Source organism: Muscardinus avellanarius (genome assembly GCF_963383645.1).
Source record: "Muscardinus avellanarius genome assembly, chromosome: 18".
NCBI classification, from domain to species: domain Eukaryota; kingdom Metazoa; phylum Chordata; class Mammalia; order Rodentia; family Gliridae; genus Muscardinus; species Muscardinus avellanarius.
The window spans coordinates 25,995,879-26,017,044 of NC_137804.1; the positions used below are offsets into that span (position 1 = coordinate 25,995,879).

General features: G+C 38.0%; 1 protein-coding gene across 5 annotated transcripts in view; it reads left to right on the forward strand.

Moving 5' to 3' along the window:
• TASOR (transcription activation suppressor) overlaps positions 1 to 21,166 on the forward strand; it is a gene marked incomplete at both ends in the record, with an annotated part of 66,720 nt that overhangs the window by 25,149 nt on the left and 20,405 nt on the right. For all 5 annotated transcript variants that reach the window (XM_080715835.1, XM_080715838.1, XM_080715839.1 and 2 more), the window contains 7 exons: positions 5,439 to 5,470; positions 6,556 to 6,661; positions 7,328 to 7,431; positions 7,737 to 7,840; positions 13,962 to 14,034; positions 14,116 to 14,187; positions 15,738 to 16,433. In XM_080715835.1, coding sequence (XP_080571961.1) covers positions 5,439 to 5,470; positions 6,556 to 6,661; positions 7,328 to 7,431; positions 7,737 to 7,840; positions 13,962 to 14,034; positions 14,116 to 14,187; positions 15,738 to 16,433 — 1,187 coding nt within the window. The remainder of the gene's footprint in view (positions 1 to 5,438; positions 5,471 to 6,555; positions 6,662 to 7,327; positions 7,432 to 7,736; positions 7,841 to 13,961; positions 14,035 to 14,115; positions 14,188 to 15,737; positions 16,434 to 21,166) is intronic.

Genomic DNA, 21,166 nt, shown 5'->3' on the forward strand with positions numbered 1-21,166 from the left:
GAAAGTGTTTTTTAATTTCTTTTTTCAGTGTATTTATGGTTGGTGTACAGAAAAGCTTCTGATATTTTGAGATTGATTTTGTATCCAGACACTTTGCTGAATTTGTTGATCAGTTCTATAAGCCTTTTTGTTGATTTTGTTGGGTTTTCTATATATGAAAGTTTGAGTACTTCTTTTCTTATTTGTACTCCTTTGATTTTCTTTTCTTGCCTTATTGCTCTGGCTAGAGTCTCTAGTACTATATTGAAGAGAAGTGGTGATAGTGGACATCCTTGTCTTGTTCCTGTTTTTAGGGGAATTCTTGAAGTTTTTCTCCATTTAATACGATGGTAGCAGTGGGTTTATAGTAGATTGCCTTTATGATATTGTGATATGTTTCTTCTATTCCAGTTCTCTGTAGTGTTTTTTATCATAAATGGATGTTGGATTTTATCAAATGCTTTTTCAGCATCTATTGAAATGATCATGTTATTTTTGTCTTAAGTCTGTTTATATGATGAATTACATGGATTGATTTTTGTATGTTGAACCAGCCTTGCATCTCTGGCCCTATCTGGTCATAGTGTGTGATTTTCTTTATGTCATTTTGGATGCGTGTTGCTAGTATTTTGTTTAATAGTTTGTATCCAAGTTCAAAGATATAGGCCTGTAGTTTTCCTTCCTTGAACTGTCTTTATTCGGTTTTGGTATTAGTGTGATGTTGGCTTCATAGAATGTATTTGGGAGAGTCCCTGTTTTTTCTATTTCACGAAATAGTTTGAGGAGTATTGGGGTTAGCTCTTCTATAAAGGTTTTATAGAATTCACTTGGGAAACCATCTGGTCCTGGGCTTTTCTTTAATGATAAGCTCTTTATTGCTGTTTCAATCTCTTTGATTGCTATTGGTTGGTTTAAATTTTCTATATCTTCTTGACTCCATTTAGGAAGGTTGTATTTATCTAGAAAGTTGTCAAATCCTCCAGATTTTCCATTTTGTTGGAGTATAGTTTTTCAAAGTAGTTTCTGGTAATCGTCAGGATTTCTACACTGTCAGTAGTAATGTCTCCTTTTTCATCTCTTGGTAATTTGGGTTGTTCTCTTTTTTTTTTTAGTTAGGTTGGCTAGTGGTTTTCTATCTTGTTAATTGTTTTTGAGAAACCAGCTTTTGGTTTTGTTGATATTCTGTATTTTTTTTTTTTTATTCTCTAATTTCTGCTCTGATTTTAATAATTTCCTGACTTCTACAGGCTTTGGGGTTAGATTGTTCCTGCTTTTCAAGAGCTTTGAGGTGTGTCGTTAGGTTATTTATTTGAAGATATTTTGTTTTTCTTATATGAGCACTTACTGCTATAAATTTCCCTCTTAATACTGCCTTCAAAGTGTCCCAGAGGTTTTGATATGTTGTATCTTTATTTTTGTTTGTTTCTAGAAATTTCTTGATTTCACCTCTTTCGTCTTCTCTGACCCATTCTTCATTCAGAAGTGTGGTGTTCAGTCTCCACATGTTTATGTTTCTCTGGGTCTTCTTATAGTTGATTTCTAATTTCATTCCATTATGGTCTGAAAAGATACAGGGAAGTATGTCACATTTTTTTTAGTTTGCTAGTGCTCATTTTGTGTCTTAGGATGTGATCTATTTTGGAGAAGGTTCTGTGAGCAGCTGAGAAAAATGTAAACTCCGCTGTAGTTGGGTGAAATATTCTGTATGTGTCCAATAGGTTCATTTGATTAATGCTGTTCTTTAGGTCTGAGGCATCTTTACTGATCTTTTGTTTGGAAGATCGGTCTAATGGTGTGAGAGGGGAGTTGAAGTCTCCCAGTGTTACTGTATTGGGATTTATGTGTGATTTCATGTCACAAAAAATTTGTTTTATGATAGTAACTGCATGCAAGTATGGGGCATAAATGTTGAAATGTTATTTCCTCTTGCTGGATTGTTCCTTTTACCAGTAAATATGACCTTCTTTGTTTCCTTTAATAAGTTTGGGTTTGAAGTCTAACTTGTCTGATACCATAGTTGCTACTCCTGCTTGCCTTAGAGTTCCATTAGCATGGATTACCAGTACTTGGGAGGCTGAGGTAGGATCACAGGTTTGCGACTAGCCTCAGTAATTTGACAGGCACTCAGCAACTTAATGAGAGCTTTTATCAAAGAATAAAAAGTAGCTGGGCGTGGTGGTGCTCGCTTGTATTCCCAGTGCTTGGGAGGCAGAGACAGGGGGATTGCGCAGTTTCGAAGCTAGCCTTGCTGGTTTAAGAGACCCTGTTTCCAAATAAAAATATAAAATAGGTAGAAGGGTTTCCAGCAATCCCACCAAAAAAAAAAAAAAAAAAAAAAGTAGGTTCAGGGGAGTAGCTTGAAGGTAGAATGCCCCTAGTTTCCCCCTCCAGGTACTTCTTAAGTTACTGAGGACTTGCTAAATTTCTTTCTTTTTTTTTTTTTTGGTGGTACTGGGGTTCCTGGAAGCCCTTCTACCTCTGGGCTACACTCCCAGACCTATTTTTTCCATTTTCATTTTGGAAACAGGGTCTCCTAAGCCAGCGCGCACGGCTGGCTTCGAACCTGCGCGATCCTCCTGTCTCTGCCTCCCAAGCGCGGGGATTACAAGCGTGCGCCACCACGCCCGGCCTGACTTGCTAAATTTCTGAGACTGACTAAAAACCTGTGATCCTCCTATCTCAGCCTCCTAAATACTTAAATACCAGTGTTATAGGTGTATATCACCACACCTGCCTTAAATGTCAGTATGTGTTTATCTATATACTTTTGTGGTGCTATGGATTGATCCCACGGGCATTCTTCCTTTGAGCTACACCCCTAGCCCAATTTCACAAGTTGCTGGGGCTGGCTGTAAACCTGACATTCTCCTGTCTCAGCCTCCCAAGTACTGGGATTATAAGTGTGTGCCACCATGCCCGACTCAAAATGGCAGTGTTTAAAAGTAAAACTTTTTGTATTAGCTCTTCTGAAAATAAGGAGATTTTACAAAAAAGTTCCAACTCTACTTAAAACCAATAGAGTCAAATATTTATTTAGTGGGGAGCCTCTGGGTAATTCTGATTTTCAGCCAGTGTTGAGTATTACTGATAATAAGGTGGCCAAATATAAAGCAGTTTGTCCCTTTTCCCTCCATGAGATGATTTCAGAAGATGTCTTTAACCAGATGGAATACATAAACTTATGGAGATATAGGTGAAATGGTCACATTTCTGTTTATTTTCATTTTGAGTTCATATATATGAATATGTGTGTGTATGTATATATATTTATTTATTATTTATTTATTTATTTATGTGGTACTGGGGGTGGAACCCAGGGACTTTTCTCTCTCCGGGCTATATTCCCAAACCTATTTTATATTTTATTTGGAAACAGAGTCTCACTACGTTGCTGAGAGCCTCACTAAGTAGCTGAGGCCGGCTTTGAACCTGTGTAATTCTCCTGTCTCAGCCTCCCAAGCCCTGGGATTACAAGCGTGTGCCACCATGCCCAGCTCTCCTATACATATTTAAATCACATATGTCTATTGATTTAGGAACATAGCTGTTTTAAAAAGCCACATATCATTAGGATGTGATGGCACATGTCTGTAATCCCACTAGTGAAGCTGAGGCACGTTAGTCTGGGCAATTTATCCAGACCCAGTATCAAAAAAAAAAAAAAAGAACCTTGTGCCCTATATATCATTCATTTTTCATCTATAGCACTTAAACATCATCACCTGGTAAACTGAATCTTTTTTGGTTATTGTCTATTTTCTTATTAGATTGTAAGTTCTTTGCAAGCAGGGACTTTGTTATGTTTATTCTTCTATGTATTTTTGCGGGTCTGGGAATGGAACCCAGGGGCATTCTATCTCCGAGCTACACCCCCAGCCCTATTTTTTATTCTTACTTTGAAACAGGGTCTCACTAAGTTGCGGAGGGCCTCACTAAGTAGCTGAAGCTGTCTGGGAACCACCATCCTCTGGTCTCAGCCTCCCAAATCTTGGGATTACAAGCATGTGCCAGCACGCCCGGCGAAATAATATATTTAAATATACATATTTGCACATACTTTATATACGTATTTCTGATGTATGTATGTGTGTATAGGTGTTGAGGCTGGGTTCTTGTCTTTTGGTACTGGGATTGAATCCTTGGGTGCTTAGTTTTTTGTGGTACTGGGGATTGAACCCAGAGGCATTCTTACCTCCAAGCTATACTTCAGCCCTATTTTTTTTTGAAACAGAGTTTCACTAGGTTGATGAGAGTCTCACTACTTACTGAAGCTATCCTTAAACCTGTGATCCTTTTGTACTCCCAAGTACTAGGATTATAAACCTGTGCCACTATGTCTGGCTTTTATCTTTTATATTGAAATAGAGTCTTGCTAAGTTATTCACACTGGTCACAAACCTGCAATCCTCTTGTCTTAGCCACCCAAAGTACTAAGATTACAGACCAGGGCTGGCACACACAGCTTTACGGCTTTTTTTTTCCATTGTGGTACTGGGATGGAACCCAGGTGCGTTCTACCTCTGAGCTACACCCCTAGCCCTGCCCTATTTTTAATTCTTTTTTTTGAAACAGGGTCTCACTGAGTTACAAAGGGCCTCACTCAGTAGCTGAGGCTGGCCGCGAACTATGATCCTCCTATCTCAGCCTCCCAAATCCTGGGATTAGAAGCGTGCATCACAAAGCCTGGCTTTTGAGGCAGTTTTTCTATGTACTCACTGTGATAAGTATTTGCCAAGAAAACTTAATGGACTATTCTCAATTAATGGATGTTTTTGGAAAAAAAGACAATTCCCTTAAATTTGGACAGATATCACCAGGCCTGTCATTTCACTATTTGGGAGACTAATACAGGGAGATCACAGATTTGAGGCTAGCACTCAGTAACTTATAAGACCTTGTTTCAAAATGAAAACATATAAAGGGCTAGGGGTATGATGTAGTGGTAGAGTGGGTTCAGTCCCCAGTACCATTAAAAGATAAAAAATGCCGGGCGTGGTGGTGCACACTTATAATCCCAGTAATTGGGAGGCTGAGACAGGAGGATTGCACATGTTCAAAGCCAGCCTCAGCTACTTAGTGAGGCTTTTAGCAATTTAGTGAGACTCTGTTTCCAAATAAAATATAAAATAGGTCTGGGAGTATAGCCTGGAGGTAGAAAGCCTCTGCGTTCCATCCCCATTATTACACACATACAAAAAGGAGTAAATGTAATATGGCCAATGTTATTTTGTAATAAGTAATTCATTTTTTTTCTTGCTAAATCAGAGGAAGGATTTCATTCTTTTGTGCAGTATGCTATTAAAAAACAGTGTTTCCTGGGCTGGGCAAGTAGCTCAGTGGTAGAGCTCTTGTCTAGCATATAGTTTGACAAAAAAAAAAAAAAAAAAAAAAGTCAATAAGGTCCTAAATGCTACTTTCAAGTTGTTATCAATCAGTAATTTTTTTTAATTTATTTGTAGATCTAACAGCTTTACTGCAGATAGAAACATAGGTAAGATTCTTGTATTTCTTTATTTTTTAAATTGAAAGAATATATACAGTAAAAGATTATCTAGTGCTTTATTTTATAATGAAAATCTGCAGAGTGTGAAAAAGTGAGTACAGCTCTGTTATAGCATCAGCACTTGAAGCTTCTGCTTCTAATAGACCACAGGAAGCTGGGCTTGGTGGCCTGCTTGCAATCCCAGCATTTGGGAGGCCAAAACAGGAGGATTGTGGTTTGTGGACAGCCTCAGCTACTACTTAGTGAGGCCCTTTGTAACCCAGTAAAACTCTGTTTCAAAATAAAGAATAAAAAATAGGGCTAAGGGCTGTAGCTCGGAGGTAGAAAGCCCCTGGGCTCCATCCCTAGTATTGCAAAAAAAAAAAAAAAAAAAAAAGGCTTTAACTTATGTAAAGGGCATATATTCATCAGGGGTTTAGGGTTTAGAAGAGATAGAGAAGATTAAAAGCAATATTGGCATTAACTTTTAGGTATTTTAATTAATTAATTATTTTTTTGTGGTACTGGGGATTGAACTCGGGGCATTCTACCTTTGAGCTCTACCCCCAGCTCTATTTTTTATTTTTTAATTTTGAAATAGAATCTCACTAGGTTGTGGAGGGCCTCACTAAATAGCTGAGGTTGGCTGTGAACCTGAGATCCTCTTGTCTCAGCCTCCCAAGTGCTGGGATTACAAGCATGTGCCACCACACTCAGCTTTTTAGGTATTCTTCATAATGAATACTGAACAATAAACACTGTTGGCATTTCTATAGTAACTAGATTTAATTTGTCCTTTGGGGGAAGTAGAGCAGTGATTGTATTGTCTTTGTTACTCAGCTGTCTGATGAGAACATTTATACAAATTAATTTGTTGAGACTGGAATGATTTTTCTTTTTAGGGGAAAAGATACTAGAGACTAAAATCTTAATACTTGAACTCTTTTTTTTAATAAATGGAAATGTCGCTTTTATGTTTGTTTTTTACTTAAACCTTGTTTATAGGAATTTTGTCTTAATTTCTTTTTAGTAAATTTGCATCTGTGTCTTTGGTTGTTAAGAGACTAAGTTGTGTCATTATTCTTTTTATTTAGAAAAATTTAACTACACTTTGTGGAAAGGACAGCTTTTAAATAAAGGAAAACTTCTGTGTTATATTTCTTTGAGGTCAGCCACTCGTGCTTTTTTGCCTATTAAGCTGTAAGTATGTTATATTATAAAAAAAATAGCAATTGGTGCTTGCTAATCCTTTAACTTTTTAAAAATGGGCTGGGATAACTTCAACACAAATGTTGGTTTGTTTTATAAAAGGTTGATTTAATAAAGTCAGAAAGTTAACATTCAGCTGGATATGGTGACACATACCTGTCATATTAATACTTGGGAAGGCTGAGACAGGAGAATTACAGGTTCAAGGCCAGCCTCTCAGCACTTAGGGAGATCCTCAGCAACCTAGGAAGAACCTTTTTCCAAAATAAAGAATAAAAAGAGCTGGAGATGTAGCTCAGGGGTAGAACACTCCTGGTTTCAATCAGTAACATGCACACGCATGCACACTAGGAGGTTGGGCATGGTGGCGTTCTCTTGTAATCCCAGTGTTAGGGAGATGGAGACTGGAGGATTGCAGTTTTGCTGACAGCCCCAGGTGCTTAGCGAGGGCCTTTGCAACTCTGTGAGACCCTGTTTCAAAAAAAAAAAAAAGAAAGAAAAAAGGGATAGGGCAAGCTATTAATGTATATACTTTTCTATTTTTATTCATGTGTGATGTGTGTGTGTGTTGGGGGGAGAAATAGAACATTGTTAGAGTTAAAATTATAGGTAAGATAAGGCAAACAAGTTTTTTTTTTTTTTTTTTTTTACTTTCAGTCCTGAAAAGTTAGATGTTGAAACAGTTATGAGTATTGATCATCTGAAACAGAAAATTCCTCCGGCACTGTTTTATAAGGAAACATACTTAGGTCCAAATGAAGGTAAAGTAATTTAATTTTTTTTTTTTTTTTTTTTTGGTGGTACTGGGGGGTGGAACTCAGAGGCTTTCTACCTCCGGGCTATACTGCCAGACCTATTTTATACTTTATTTGGAAACAAGTTGCTGAGAGCCTCATTCAGTAACTGAGGCTGGCTTTGAACCTGTGCGATCCTCCTGTCTCAGCCTCCCAAGTGCGGGGATTATAAGCGTGCACTACCACGCCCGGCTTAAGTAATTTAATTTTACTAAAGGTATAAGAAGCAGACTTGATTTGGATAGTTACCATGTATTTTTTTCTATTGTCAGTTTTGAAGAATGGAATGTATTGCAGCCTTTATGAAGTCGTAGAAAAGACAAGAATTGGAAATAACATGGAGAGTTTACAGCAAAAACTAGAGAAAGAAAAACTTGTGAGTGAAAGGTTTTGAAATACTTTAAAATATATTAGTAAGTGATCACAATAATATTTTAATCTATTTTTGCCTCTGAAAGTACCAAAAAGTCTCTTTGTTGCTTCCACTTAGTTAACAGTGTTTTACTATGGCTGAGGTTTTTTTTTTTCTAATATTCTTTCGTGGGTGCATTGTAGTCTCACATCATAATGAAGTTCAGAGTGATAGGGCTGTACATGCCCACAGCACTGGGTGAGCTTTCCCCGCTCCCTCCTCACTCCCTCCCCGTCCTCATTTATGATGTTGAGATTGGCGTTATTATTTGATGCAGGAGATTCAGAGGTTCATCCTGAAGAGATAAAAATGGCCCACAGACCAGGTTGAGAAGGAGAGTTTCTTTATTCCTGCTAGCAAGACTCAGAGGACTAGCATCTGAAGTCTGAGCCTGGAATGGGTCAGCATACAGATTATATAGCCCCGGGGGCCATGGGGCAGGTTTTGATTGGATTGGTAACAAGCAGGGGTAGAGTAGAAGCTCAGGTTAGTTTTCAGGTTTTTTTTTCCTGAGCCTGATTCCCTTGAAGACACCATATTAGGCCCCAGTTGGCAGAGGCTGGGCAGTGCCATCTTAGGCTTCTGCCTCAGTTTCACATATATAGATATCAGTGGAAGTGTTTTCTTCATTAATTCTCCCTCCCTCCCCTTACCACCACCCTCTAGGTCCTCTGCATGGCTCCACTCAGGTTTCTCTTTTATCTATAATCCTTCTTGTGTCCCAGTTACTCCTTAGCTTCCACAAAAAGAGAAAACATATGACCTTTCACTTTCTTTTTAATTTAATTTATTTATTTATTGACTCTTTCTATGGCCTAGTGAATCTCACTTAATATAATATTCTCCAGGTTTACCCATTTTACCAAAACTACAAAAATGTAGTTTTGTTCCTTATTGGGGATTAGAATTCCATTGTGTATATCCCATAATTCTGTAATTTGTTTGTGTGTTGATGGAAACCTAGGCTGGCTTATGATTTGGCTATGGTGAATTGTGTTACTCTTATTTTTGGCCATGACACTAGACTTACAGAACAGTCTTCCGCATGAAATATCTTCATTATACTTAGTGATTATGAATGTGATCATCAGCAAATATTTATTGAATATTCTTTTCTTTTCCTTTTCTTTTCTTTCTTTCTTTCCTTTTTTTTTTTGGTGGTACTTGGGTTCCTGGAAGCCCTTCTACCTCCGGGCTACATTCCAGACCTAGTTTTATATTTTTATTTGGAAACAGGGTATCTTAAACCAGCAAGGCTGGCTTCTAACCTGCGCGATCCTCCTGTCTCCGCCTCCCAAGTGCGGGGATTACAAGCGTGCGCCACCATGCCCAGCGAATATTAGTTTCTTATGCAAGATTAGTAAAGATGAATAAAGTTAAGTAGGTGTAGTTTGTTCCAGTAGAGACAACATATTTGAAGATCCAAAAGAATGAGAAATTTGGTGAGGTTGAAGAGAGCACTAGAGTAGTTAGGGTAAGTAGTAGGAAGTTAATTCATGCAGTGTCATTCAGGCAGAATTTGAATATTTGGGAATTTGAGGAACTGGGAATTTATCCCAAGGACTCTCTACCAGTAAACCTAGCCCCGCTCTTCTTTCTTTCTTTTCTTTCTCTTTTTCTCTTTCTTTCTTTCTTTCTTTCTTTCTCTCTTTCTTTCTGACAGGTCTCACTAATTTGCCAAGGATGGTCTCTAATTTAGGATCCTTCTTTCTCCGCCTCCCAGGTTGCTGGGATTACAGGTGTGTGCCACTGTACCTGGCCTTCTGAAGGATTTAAAAGGGAGCGGGATGAGGCCTTGAGTATATAGGTAACAATCAGATCTGTGTTTTGAAATTTTACCTATTTTACTTTAGAGAATAAATTGAAAGAGGGAGATGATTATAGAGGGGAAGGTAGATTAGATGAGAAAGGTAATAGTGACAAAAGAGATTGATAGAAGGTATGTTTAGTAGATAAGGTTCAGTTTAATAGAGGACAGAGAAGTTGAGTCAGACATCAGGTTGTAATGGGTTGGAAGGTGAATGAAAAAATGAATACATGCTGCCAGCATCATGGGTTAGCCGAAGATTCCTTCTTTCTCTTTTGGTGGTACTGAAAATTGAACTCAGAGGCATTCTGTTTTTTAATTTTTATTTTGTTGGAGATTTAATCCAGGGTCATTCTACCTCTGAGCTACATCCTCCGATTTTTTTTGTTTTTGTTTTTGTGCTACTGGGGATGGAACCCAAGGGCATTCTACTTCTGAGCTATACCTCCAGTCCTACTTTACTTTTTTGAAATAGGGTTTCACTAAGCTGCGAATGATCTCACTAAGTTGCTGAGAACAACTGTGGCTGGCTGTGAACCTGTGATCCTCCTTTCTCAGCCCCTCCCAAGTACTGAGATTACAAGTGTGTGCCACCATACCTGGTTAATTTTTATTTTTATTTGGTAACAAAGTCTTGCTAAGTTGATGAGGCTGGCATTGAATCTGCAGATTTGCTGCTGCTGCTTCTTTTTTTTTTTTTTTTTTTTTTTTTTGGTGGTACTGGGGATGGAACCCTTCTACCTCCGGGCTACACTTCCAGACCTATTTTATTTATTTATTTTTAAAATTTTATTTGGAAACAGGGTCTCTTAAGCCAGCAAGGCTGGCTTCAAACTTGCTCCATCCTCCTGTCTCTGCCTCCCAAGCGCAGGAATTACAAGCATGTGCCACCACGCCCAGCTGAGTTTTGCTTCTTTTAACATGAAAAGGTTTCTTTTCTTTTCTTTCTTTCTTTCTTTCTTTCTGTACTGGAGATGGAACCCAGGGGCATGTTACCTCTGAGCTATACTCCCAGCCCTATTTTTTATTCTTTATTTTGAAACAGGGTCTCACTGAGTTGCAAAGGGCCTCACTAAGTAGCTGAGGCCTTTAGCGATCCTCTTCCTGATTTAGCCTCCCAAATGCTGGGATTACAATCATGTGCCACCATGCCCGGCTTAAGGTTTAACATTAAATAAATGAGGTCATGTTTTAAGTAAAGAAAGATAAATTTTTTTTGCAGACTTACATTTAATACAAGTTTTACTTAAAACTTGTATTATTTATTAAACAACTAACTTTTTAATTCATCACTTTGGTAAGCCCCACTTTCTAGGTAATCAAATAGATATTTTTATCAGTGGTCCTCAGAGCCTGTAACTTCACTTTTAATGATGTAGAATTTCATTGTATGTGTAAATTTAGGCTTAATCAGTCACTACTTTGTAGATGGGATAAATTTTATATAAACCTGTATACAGAATATAAAACACTTAACTAATTTTTTAACTACTGGCTAGAAACATTTGGGCTAGGTGTCTTAGAGTGATCCCTCCTTCCCTCTCTCCATGCAAATATACTTTTATGTTTGTATTTATATTTCTTGTTTTCTTTTCACAGCCTAACTATAGTACTAGATCAGAATCTGTGTACCAGGCATGCTGGCTCATGCCTATAATCCCAGCAATGTGGGAGGCTAAGGCAGGAGGATCACAAGTCTGTGCAACTATTTTCTGAGACTGTCTCAGAATAATAAAAATGGTGTAGAGACCTTGGATTTAATCCTCAGTACTTCCTCCAACCCTTCAAAAAGAATACTTAATTTCTGAATTCAGGAAGTAAAATTTTAGATAGAAGTTTGTATTGGATAGGAAGAGGATATTGATTTTTGTTCTTGGTGAGTATTGAAAGTTTGAACAGTAAAAAGTTTATCAGAAAATTGTAATATCTGTTTTGCGTAGATTGCTTTTTTGTTGGTGCTGTCAAGTCTTTAGTTTTTTTCTGTAGTACTGGAGATTGAACCCAAGGATAGGGACATTATATGTCTGAGCTACACCCCGTGTCATTTTTTATTTTTTAAATAGGGTCTTACTATGTTCCAAGGGCCTCACTAAGTTCCTGAGACTGGCCAAGAATCTGAGATCCTCCTGTCTCAGCCTCCCAAGTACTAGAATTACAAGCATGCACCACCATGCTCAGCCAAAGGCAGTATTTCAAGGTATGTTTTATATCCAACATCCATCACACTGCCTTGGCAATTAATAACATGTCTTTGACTTACTGAGGAACATTTTATTTATTTATTTATTTTTTGGAAGGGTCATTGAGGTTTTATTTATGACAACTTCTTATAACACACACATGCACACACCCAATCTAGGAACAGAAATGTACAGCATGAGGCTTAAATAGCTTTTATACACTATATACAGTTAACAGCAGAGGTACAGAAAAAAAAATACACACACACACATACACACCTTGTGCTAGCCAATAGCTGGGAATGCTGGAGCCCGGGCAGGCAGTGGTGGCTAGGCAAAGCTGGTGGGCAGGGTGTGGCTCGATTCCCCACAGGGGTCTTCTCTGACAAAGGACTCTTCATCGAGCAGTCTGTACTTCCTACTTCCTGGCAAGGCCCGAGGGACACTGGTTTAAAGGGCTGGGCTGAAGCATGGTAGGGTCGGAGGACTGGCTGAGTGCTGGGGATGGAGAGGGTTGGGCTATTAGGATGGAAAAAAGATGTCAAAAAAGAAACAGAACTTTCACTGCAGAATTTGCTCTTATACTCCGAGGGCAGAGAAGATCTGGGAGCTGGGAGAGGGCCAGGCTCAGGAAGGCCTGCGGTGGGTGGGAGAGGTGGCACTGGCATTGACCAGGAGGAGGCTGTGCCCAACAAAGAAAGCAGCAAGCAAAAAGTTTCCTGTTTGAGATGGCAAAGAGACAGATGCCACAGGTTTGGGCCACATGGTGGGAAAGGATGTGCTGCTTCTGTGCGGTGGGTCCTGGCCACACAAGCATACCAGGCAGGCAGAGTCTGCAGAGAGGGACTGTGCCTGCGCCCAGCCCAGACTCCATCAGGGGATGCCCCCAGGGTGGGTGCAGGGGCAAAGAAACATCTGCCCTGATATCATAGTAGTCGCTTGCCGGTGTCTCCACCACACTGTGTGTCATGAGAAAGTTCCAGCAACTCAGCATCTTCCCTGCAGTAGTTTTGTGCTTTAAACTGCCAGTTCTGCCAAAGCCACCAGCCCCAGGTGGTAGCACGGCTGGACAGAAGGCGGGGTTTCCAAGGCTGCAGCTGGGGCCAGGGTAGGTGGGCGGGAGTCGACTCCCGATCCACAGCTATCCCTTCCCAAGCACTGGTGGCCACACCCTGACCACCTCCATGGTGTGGCCTGCCAGCCTCTGCCTCTTCATCCTCCTTTCCTCCTTGGCAATCTCCAGGTGTGGCCACAGAGGATTCTGGCTACCCTAGGACTCAAGTCCCTTGAATAAAACACTGAACTGGTCAGTATTGAGAATGGGATCCTGGCACGGGGCTGTGCTGAGAAGGCCTAAGGCCAGACGGGGTAGACGACACCTTCCATCCAAATGCTCAGCTTCAAAAGCAAGGGCAGAGCTCGGCCAAGGAGAAGGGGAGTCCAGTTCCACTGAGGAACATTTTAGAAGTCCTTAGCTGGTCCTTGTATTTTACCTTATTTTAAAATTATTTTTATTTTTATTTTTTTGCGTGTCTGGGGATGAAACCCAAGGTCATTTGACCTCCGAGCTACACCTCGTGCCCTATTTTTTATTCTTTATTTTGAAACTGGGTCTCACTGAGTTGCAGAGGGCCTCACTAAGTAGCTGAGGCTGTCCGCGAACCACAATCCTCTGGTCTCAGCCTCCCAAATGCTGGGATTACAAGTGTGCGACACCACGCCCAGCTGGTCTTTGTATTTTAGCTTCAGAGAAAAATTAACAAGTTGGGTTCAGTTAACTGGGGGAGTTAATTCAGTGATGCTTTCTCATTGTGACAAGTTTTAACTTTTTGGAATTCTGTTAATGAGCACAGTTGGAATAGATTTTGTTTTTATAGTGCTGAGAAGGAAAGAATTTAAATTACTAGCGTTTTTTTTTTTTTTTTTTTTTTATTGTGGTAGTGGGGATGGAACCTTCGATCTACATGCCCAGCCCTATTTTCTAGTTTTTTTTTTTATAAAAAGATGATTAAAAGCTTTTTTTCTTTCACAACTAAAAATGCAATTAATCAAATAATCAAAAGTTATAAATAACTTCTTCCCTCTCCTGAAAATGCAGGTTCTTGTTAAACCTTTGGGAGACCGAGGATACCTTTTTCTTCTCTCTCCTTATCAGATGGTTTCTCCATATGGTAGGTGGTCTGTTTACTTTTTACAATTTAAAAAATCTTATTTAAATCACATTGCTAATGAATTTGGCTTTTGGTTTTTAGAACACCATACTGTCAAGTCTCGACTCCTACATGCTTTGTTTCTATTTCAAGAACCTAGAGGCATAGCTACTTGTAAGTTCTTTGAATTTCTAAATCTGCTTATTTATACATACCTACATTTTATTGAAAAATTTCAGATAACTCAATAAGCGTTTTTTCTTTTATATCTTATGTTTTGGGAAATATTGGAAGTAGGTATTATCAACATAAAACATTTGCATTGATTTCTTGAAAACCAAATCAGTTTCATAGTTATCTGTGCATTTAATAATAACGTTTGATTGTAATTGTTAAAGTGCTACAGCTTAGCTTTTGAGAGTTTGTTCGTTCGTTTGTTTGTTTATTTATTTATTTATTTATTGTGTACTGGGGATTGAATCCAGGGGCATTCTACCTCTGAGCTACAATGCCAACCCTTTTTTTTTTTTTTTTTTTGGTGCTGGGTTGGAACCAAGGGGCCTTCTACCTTTGGGCTATACTTCCAGACCTATATTTTAGATTTTATTTGGAAATAGGGTACCACTAAATTGCTGAGAGTCTCACTAAGTAGCTGAGACTAGCTTTGAACTTGCATGATCCTCTTGTCTCAGTCTCCTAAGTACTATGATTACAAGCATGTCACACGACACCTGGCCCCCTATTTTTTATTCTTTATTTTGAAACAGGGTCTCACCAAGTTGCAGAGGGCCTCACTAAGTAGCTGAGGCTGGGTGCGAACCTGTGATCCTCCTGTCTTAGCCTACCAAGTACTGGGATTACAAGAGTGTGCCACCACTCCCAGCTTAAAGGTTTTATATGATTTTTCTTAGTTCATTTTTACATTGAAATTTCAATTAAGTATTAGGTTATTCATAATGGCCTAACAAAAATGTTTGACATGTTAGAGAAAAGTGCTTATGTACTTTTTCTAAGAACAAACTGTTCTTAGCTTATAACAAACTGTTAAAAGGATGAATTTCTCAATTGTGGCGACTGCCTGCATATCTGTTTGTAGGAAAGAGTTGATGTGAAGTTAGAGTTCTACTTTACGAGAGCAAGGATTGACATTGGGCTTATCATTTGCAGGAACTTGCCTGGACTCAGTTTGCACTCTTTATTTCCCTGTTTCTTTTTATATTTTGATTGCCACCATTTGAATTGCCTAAGGATATTAGGAAATATCTTCAATGAGTGGGTGGTTTTTTCTTTTAAAAATGTATTCTGCTTTTTCATTTGTTTTAGGTGTGTGTGTGTGTGTGTGTACGTACAGTACTGGGATGGAACCCAGGGTATTCTACCTTCAAGCTACAGCTCAGTCCTGTTTTAATTTTAATTTTTTATTTGGAAACAGGGTCTCACAAAGTTGCCAAGAACTTCTTTTACATTTCTGAGGTTGGCTTCCAACCTGCGATCTGCCTGTCTTATCTTCCTGAGTACTGGGATTACAAATATGAGCCACCAAGCTTGGCTTGTTTTAGTTTTTTTATTAGTACATTTTATGCTCCTGGACTTAAAAAAAAAAAAAGTTCTTCTATATTTGATTCAACATTAATGTATAAATGTTATAATTTGCAGTATAGAAATCTGTATTTGATTAGTTTCTTGATTGCTAACATGGTTTCCTTTTTTGTTTTCTTTTACAGCACAAAAAGGTTCTACCAATACAGCACCACCAGAGAGGCATGAGAGCATGCCAGATGTATTAAAAATAACTCAATTTTTACAGTTTTCTTTGATTCAGTGTCGAAAAGAGTTCAAAAATATAAACACTATAAACTATCATTCTGTTGTTGAAAAGTATGTAAATGAATTTTTTAAGCGAGGTTTTGGTTCAGGTAAACGAGAGTTTATCATGTTTTCGTATGATTCACGATTAGATGATAAAAAATTCTTATACTCAGCACCAAGAAATAAATCTCATATTGATAATTGTTTGCATACCTATATTTTTCGGCCTGAAATGTATCAGTTATCTATTTACAAATTAAAAGAATTATTTGAAGCAAATAGAAAGCTTCAGCAGTTTAGCCCACTTTCAGATTATGAAGAAGAAGAAATGAATGGCACAAAAATGAAATTTGGAAAACGAAATAACTCAAGGGGTGAAAATGTTACAGCAGAAAAGCAGAAGTCATCTCATTCTTTGGATTATGAGAAGGACAGATTCAAAGAATTGATTAATTTAATTCAGTGTAGGAAAAAAAATGTGGGTGGGGAGTCAGACAGCGAAGATATGAGAAGCAAAACTATCTTGAAGAGAAAGCTTGAGGACCTACCTGAAAATATGAGAAAGCTCGCCAAAACCAGTAATTTATCTGAAAATTGCCATCTTTATGAAGGTAAAATATCACACTGCTCTTATTCTAATAACAAAAACTATAGGAAGTTCTGTTCTTTTCCATAGTATAGATGTCTGCAAATAAAACCCTAAAGGCCAAATCCAAATTTTTCTGTTTCTGTAAAGAAAGTTGTTTGAAGCCAGGCGTGATAACATAGGCTTGTAATCCAAGTAATTGGAGGCTGAGATAGGAGAACTGTAGGTTTGTGGCCAGCCCCAGCAACTTGTCCTCCTTCAACTTAGTAAGACCCTATTTCAAAATAAAAATAGAAGCGGGGTGTAGCTTGGGTAGAATGCCTATGGGTTCAATCTCTAGTACCAAAAAAAAAAGTAAAATAAAAAATGAAAGTACTGGAATATAGTTGTACCCATTGAGTTGTGTATGGAGCAGTTTTCACACTAATGGCAGAGTTGGTACAGAGACAAATGTATATATGGCCCATAAAGCCTAAAATATTAATCTCTGGTCTTATACAGAAACTGTTCACTAACTCCTGCCCTGGTATATCAGTTTTCTGAATAGTTTGGTTTAAGAGAATATGACAAAATCCAGTAATACATTCACCTGTTATCCTACTAATCAGAGTTCCTATCCCATTGTGTTTGTTTTCATAATTGAAGGACTATAGCATTTAAAAAAAAAAACAAAAAACTGAGCTTTGCCAATGTAGTGTTGCAAGCCTGTAATCCTAGGCTTTTAGCAACTAGTGAAACTCTGTTTCCAAATAAAATAGGATTGGGAGTGTAACTTAGAGGTAGAATGCCCAGGAGTTCAATCTCTGATACACACAAAAAAATTGGGTTTTTCTAGAATGTTGCTTAATGAAATAAAACTTCTGAACTTTAAGATATTTTAGATGTAAAGCTGGGTGTGGTGCTACACACCTGTAATTCTAGTACTTGGTAGGATGAAATAGGATCACAGGTTTGAGGATAGCCTCAGCAATTCTGAGCAAACTGTTTCAAAAACAAAAAAATAAAAGATCTGGCTGGAGTTGTAGCTCAGAGGTATAGTTCTCCTATATTCAATCTTCAGTACCACTACCACCACCAAAAAAAAAAAAAAAATAGATTTTTTAGATGTATGTATATACTTTTTCTAGCCCTAGGAATCCAGAAATGTCTGGCATTTCTTATCTTTTTTTCTATATTTTTTGCTTTTCTTTGTTCTATTTTTAGTAGACAGAAAAAAGTTGAAGGGAAGCCCTTGTCTAAATAATGTTTGTTTAAATATTTCAAATAAATTAAAACATTTTTATCCTCTTCATAAAATGTGCACACTGCAGTACATAAGCATGAACTGTGTTCTTTTGCATTCAGAACCTTTCTTTGATGTAACAGTTTACATTTTGTGCTGTTGCTGCTGTTCCTATTGACTGGTGGATCTGAATGTTTCCATTTTTTTACTGAGCAGGTTTAAAAAATTTTTTTAATAGTTATTTTGTTGTTTGTTTTATTTTTATGTGAGTCATATTGAAAATGGCATACAATCACACAGTACTTGGTGTCCTCCCCCCACTCTTCCTTTACCCCCTCCCAACAATGAGTGTCTAGGATGACCTTGCTATATTCACACTTATACACATATTCACATGTAGTGCTTCAGTTAATTAACCTCAGCCTTCTTCCTTTCTTACCCTTCCTTTCTAGCTTTGCTGAGGCTTTCCTTCCCTTATCTGGAGTCCCTTTGGTATCCCTAATACTCCCTAATTTGGGCATATTAGAGAAAGCACATGTCCCTTCTCTTTCTGTGCTTGTCTGATCTCACTTAACATTAATGTTCTCCAGATCTTTTCATCTTCTTGCAAATGACACGATTTTGTTTTTCTTTATTGCTGAGTAGAATTTCATTGTGTGTTTCCCATAATTTTGCAATCCATTCATCTGTTGATGGAGTCGTAGGTTGGTTCCATATTTTGGCTATTATGAATTGTGCTGCAGTGAACATGGGTATGCATATGTTACTGTAGTTCTGATTTCATCACCTTTGAAAAGATACCCAGGAGTGGTATAGCCAGATCATATGGTTAATCCATTCCCAGTTTTCTACAGAAACTCCACACTGATACTTGTAGCTTCTGAACTAGTTTGTACTCCCATCAACAGTGTAAAAGAGTTCCTCTTTCTCCACATCCTTGCCAGCATTTGTTGTTATTTGACTTCTTTAAGCTTGCCAGTCTGATTGGGGTTAGATGGAATCTCAGTATAGTTTTGATTTGCATCTCCCTAATGGCTAATGATGTTGAACGTTTTTTTAATGTACAGGCCATTTTTATCTCTTTTGTGAAGTGTCTATTCAATTCATTTGCTCATTTCTTGATTGGATTATTTATTTTGCTAGTGTAGAGTCTTTTGAGCTCTTTGTATATTCTGCATATTAGCCCTCTAACAGAGTGGTGGCTGGTAAAGATCTCCCATTCTGTGGGCTTTTTCTTTAGGTTCTTGATGGTTTTCTTTGATGAGAAGAAATGTTTTAGTTTGATGCCATCCCACTTGTTAATTCTTGTTTTAATTTCCTGTGCTTTGGAGGTCTTGTTGAGAAAGTTACTGCCTGTGCCTCTCTATATGTTGGAGTGTTGAGCTTATGACCTCCTCTAATAACTTCACAGTCTCTGGTCTAATTTCTAAGTCTTTGATCCATCTCGAGTTGATTGCTGTGCATGGTGAGAGGTAAGGATTTAGTTCCATCTTTCTATAAATGGATAACCAGTTCTCCCAGCACCATTTGTGGAAAAGGCTGTCTTTTCTCCAGCACATGAGTTTGGCCCTTTTGTCAAAAATCAGTTGCCTAGCTGGGCTTGGTGGCGCACACTTGTAATCCCAGCATTCGGGAGGCTGAGACCGGAGGATCGTGGTTCGCGGACAGTCTCAGCTTCTTAGTGAGGCCTTTGCAAATTATTGAGATCCAGTTTCAAAATAAAGAATAAAAAATAGGGCAGGGAGTGTAGCTTGGAGGTCGAATGCCCCTGGGTTCCATCCCCAGACCCGCAAAAAACAAAAATAAAAACAAAAAAAAACCTGATTTCTTTAGGTTGATTTTCCTGCAACTTTGCTGAGTTGGTTAATCAACTCCAGGAGTCTTTTGGTTGAGTTCTTTGGGTCTTGTAGATAAGGATTCTGTTATCTGCAAACAAAGATAATTTTAATTCCTCTTTTCCTATTTGAATTCCTTTGATATTCTTTGTTTGTCTTATTACTGTGGCAAGAGTCTCCAGTACTGTATTGAAAAGGAGTGGTGATAGTGGGTTCCATGTCTTGTTCCTGAATTTAGAGGAAATTCTTGCAGTTTTTCCCCATTCAATATGATGTTGGCTTTGGGTTTATTGTATATTGCCTTAATGATGTTGAAATATGTTCCGTTCCTTCTATTCCAATTTTCTGCAGTATGTTTAACATGAATGTTAATGTAAATTAACATTTTATCTATTAATATGATCATGCAGTTTTTGTTCTCAGTTCTATTTATATGGTGAATAACATGTATTGATTTGCATATGTTGAACCAGCCTTGCTTTTCTGGGATGAAACCAACTTGGTCCTGGTGTACAATTCTCTTGATATGGTTTTAAATACGAATAGCTAGTATTTTGTTTAGAATTTTTACATCTATGTTCATCAAAGATATTGGTCTATAACTTTATTTTCTTGAGGTATATTTGTTTGGTTTTGGTATTAATGTGATACTGGCCTCATAGAAGAAGTTTGGGAGAATTTCATCTCTTTCGATTTCCTGGAACAAGTTGTGAAGTATTGGGATTAGTTGTTCACTAAAGGTTTTGTAGAATTCAGCTAGAAACTTGTCAGGGTCTGGGCTTTTTTTTGATGACAGAATTTTTATTGCTGTTTTTATTTATTTGCTTGCTATTGGTTGGTTTAGGTTTTCTATGTCCTCTTGGTTCAATTTAGGTAGGTTATATGTGCTTAGAAATTTACCGATTTCCTTAGTAGATTTTTCTTTATTTTGTGGAATTGGAGTTGGTAACTCAGGGGCATTCTACCTCTGAGATACTCCTTCTAGTCCTACTTTTTATTCTTTATTTTGAAACACAGTAACAGTTGTAGAAGGCCTCACTAAGTAGCTAAGACTGGCTGATCATCTTGTCTCCGCTTCCCAAATACTGGGATTACAAACATGCACCACTAAGCCTGGGTCATTACTGAGAAGTGTTTGTTGTTTCAAATTCATTCTGTCTCAGATAGATTATTGTCCTTTTTATGTTCTCATTAGTCTGTATTTCTGTCTTTTTAGTTTTCTTTATTGCTTTATTCTTGTGCTATACAATATAATGTGGTAGTCACTAGCTATGTGCTATTTAACTTAAAACAAGAGCCCGGCGTGGTGGTGCACACTTGTAATCTCAGTATTTGGGAGGTTGAAACAGGAGGATCGCAGTTCAAGGACATCCTCAGCTACTTAGTGAGGCCCTCTGCAACATAGTGAGACCCTGTTTCAAAATAAATAAAAAGTAGGGCTGGGGGTATAACACACAAGTAGAATGCCTCTGGGTTTCATCCGCAAAAAAACAAAACAAAAAACCACACACCAACAAAATCCTGATGGAGAACATTTTAACTACTGTAGAAAGTTCTGTTTGACATTGTGGTGCTATTATTTGCACTAACTTGGAAGGTTTTTTATTTTCTTTATTTGACTTGCATATGCTTTTCTTTCCAATATCACTTTCCTTGTCTATATTGTCATCTCTTTGTTGGCCTTTCTGGCTTATTCCTTTC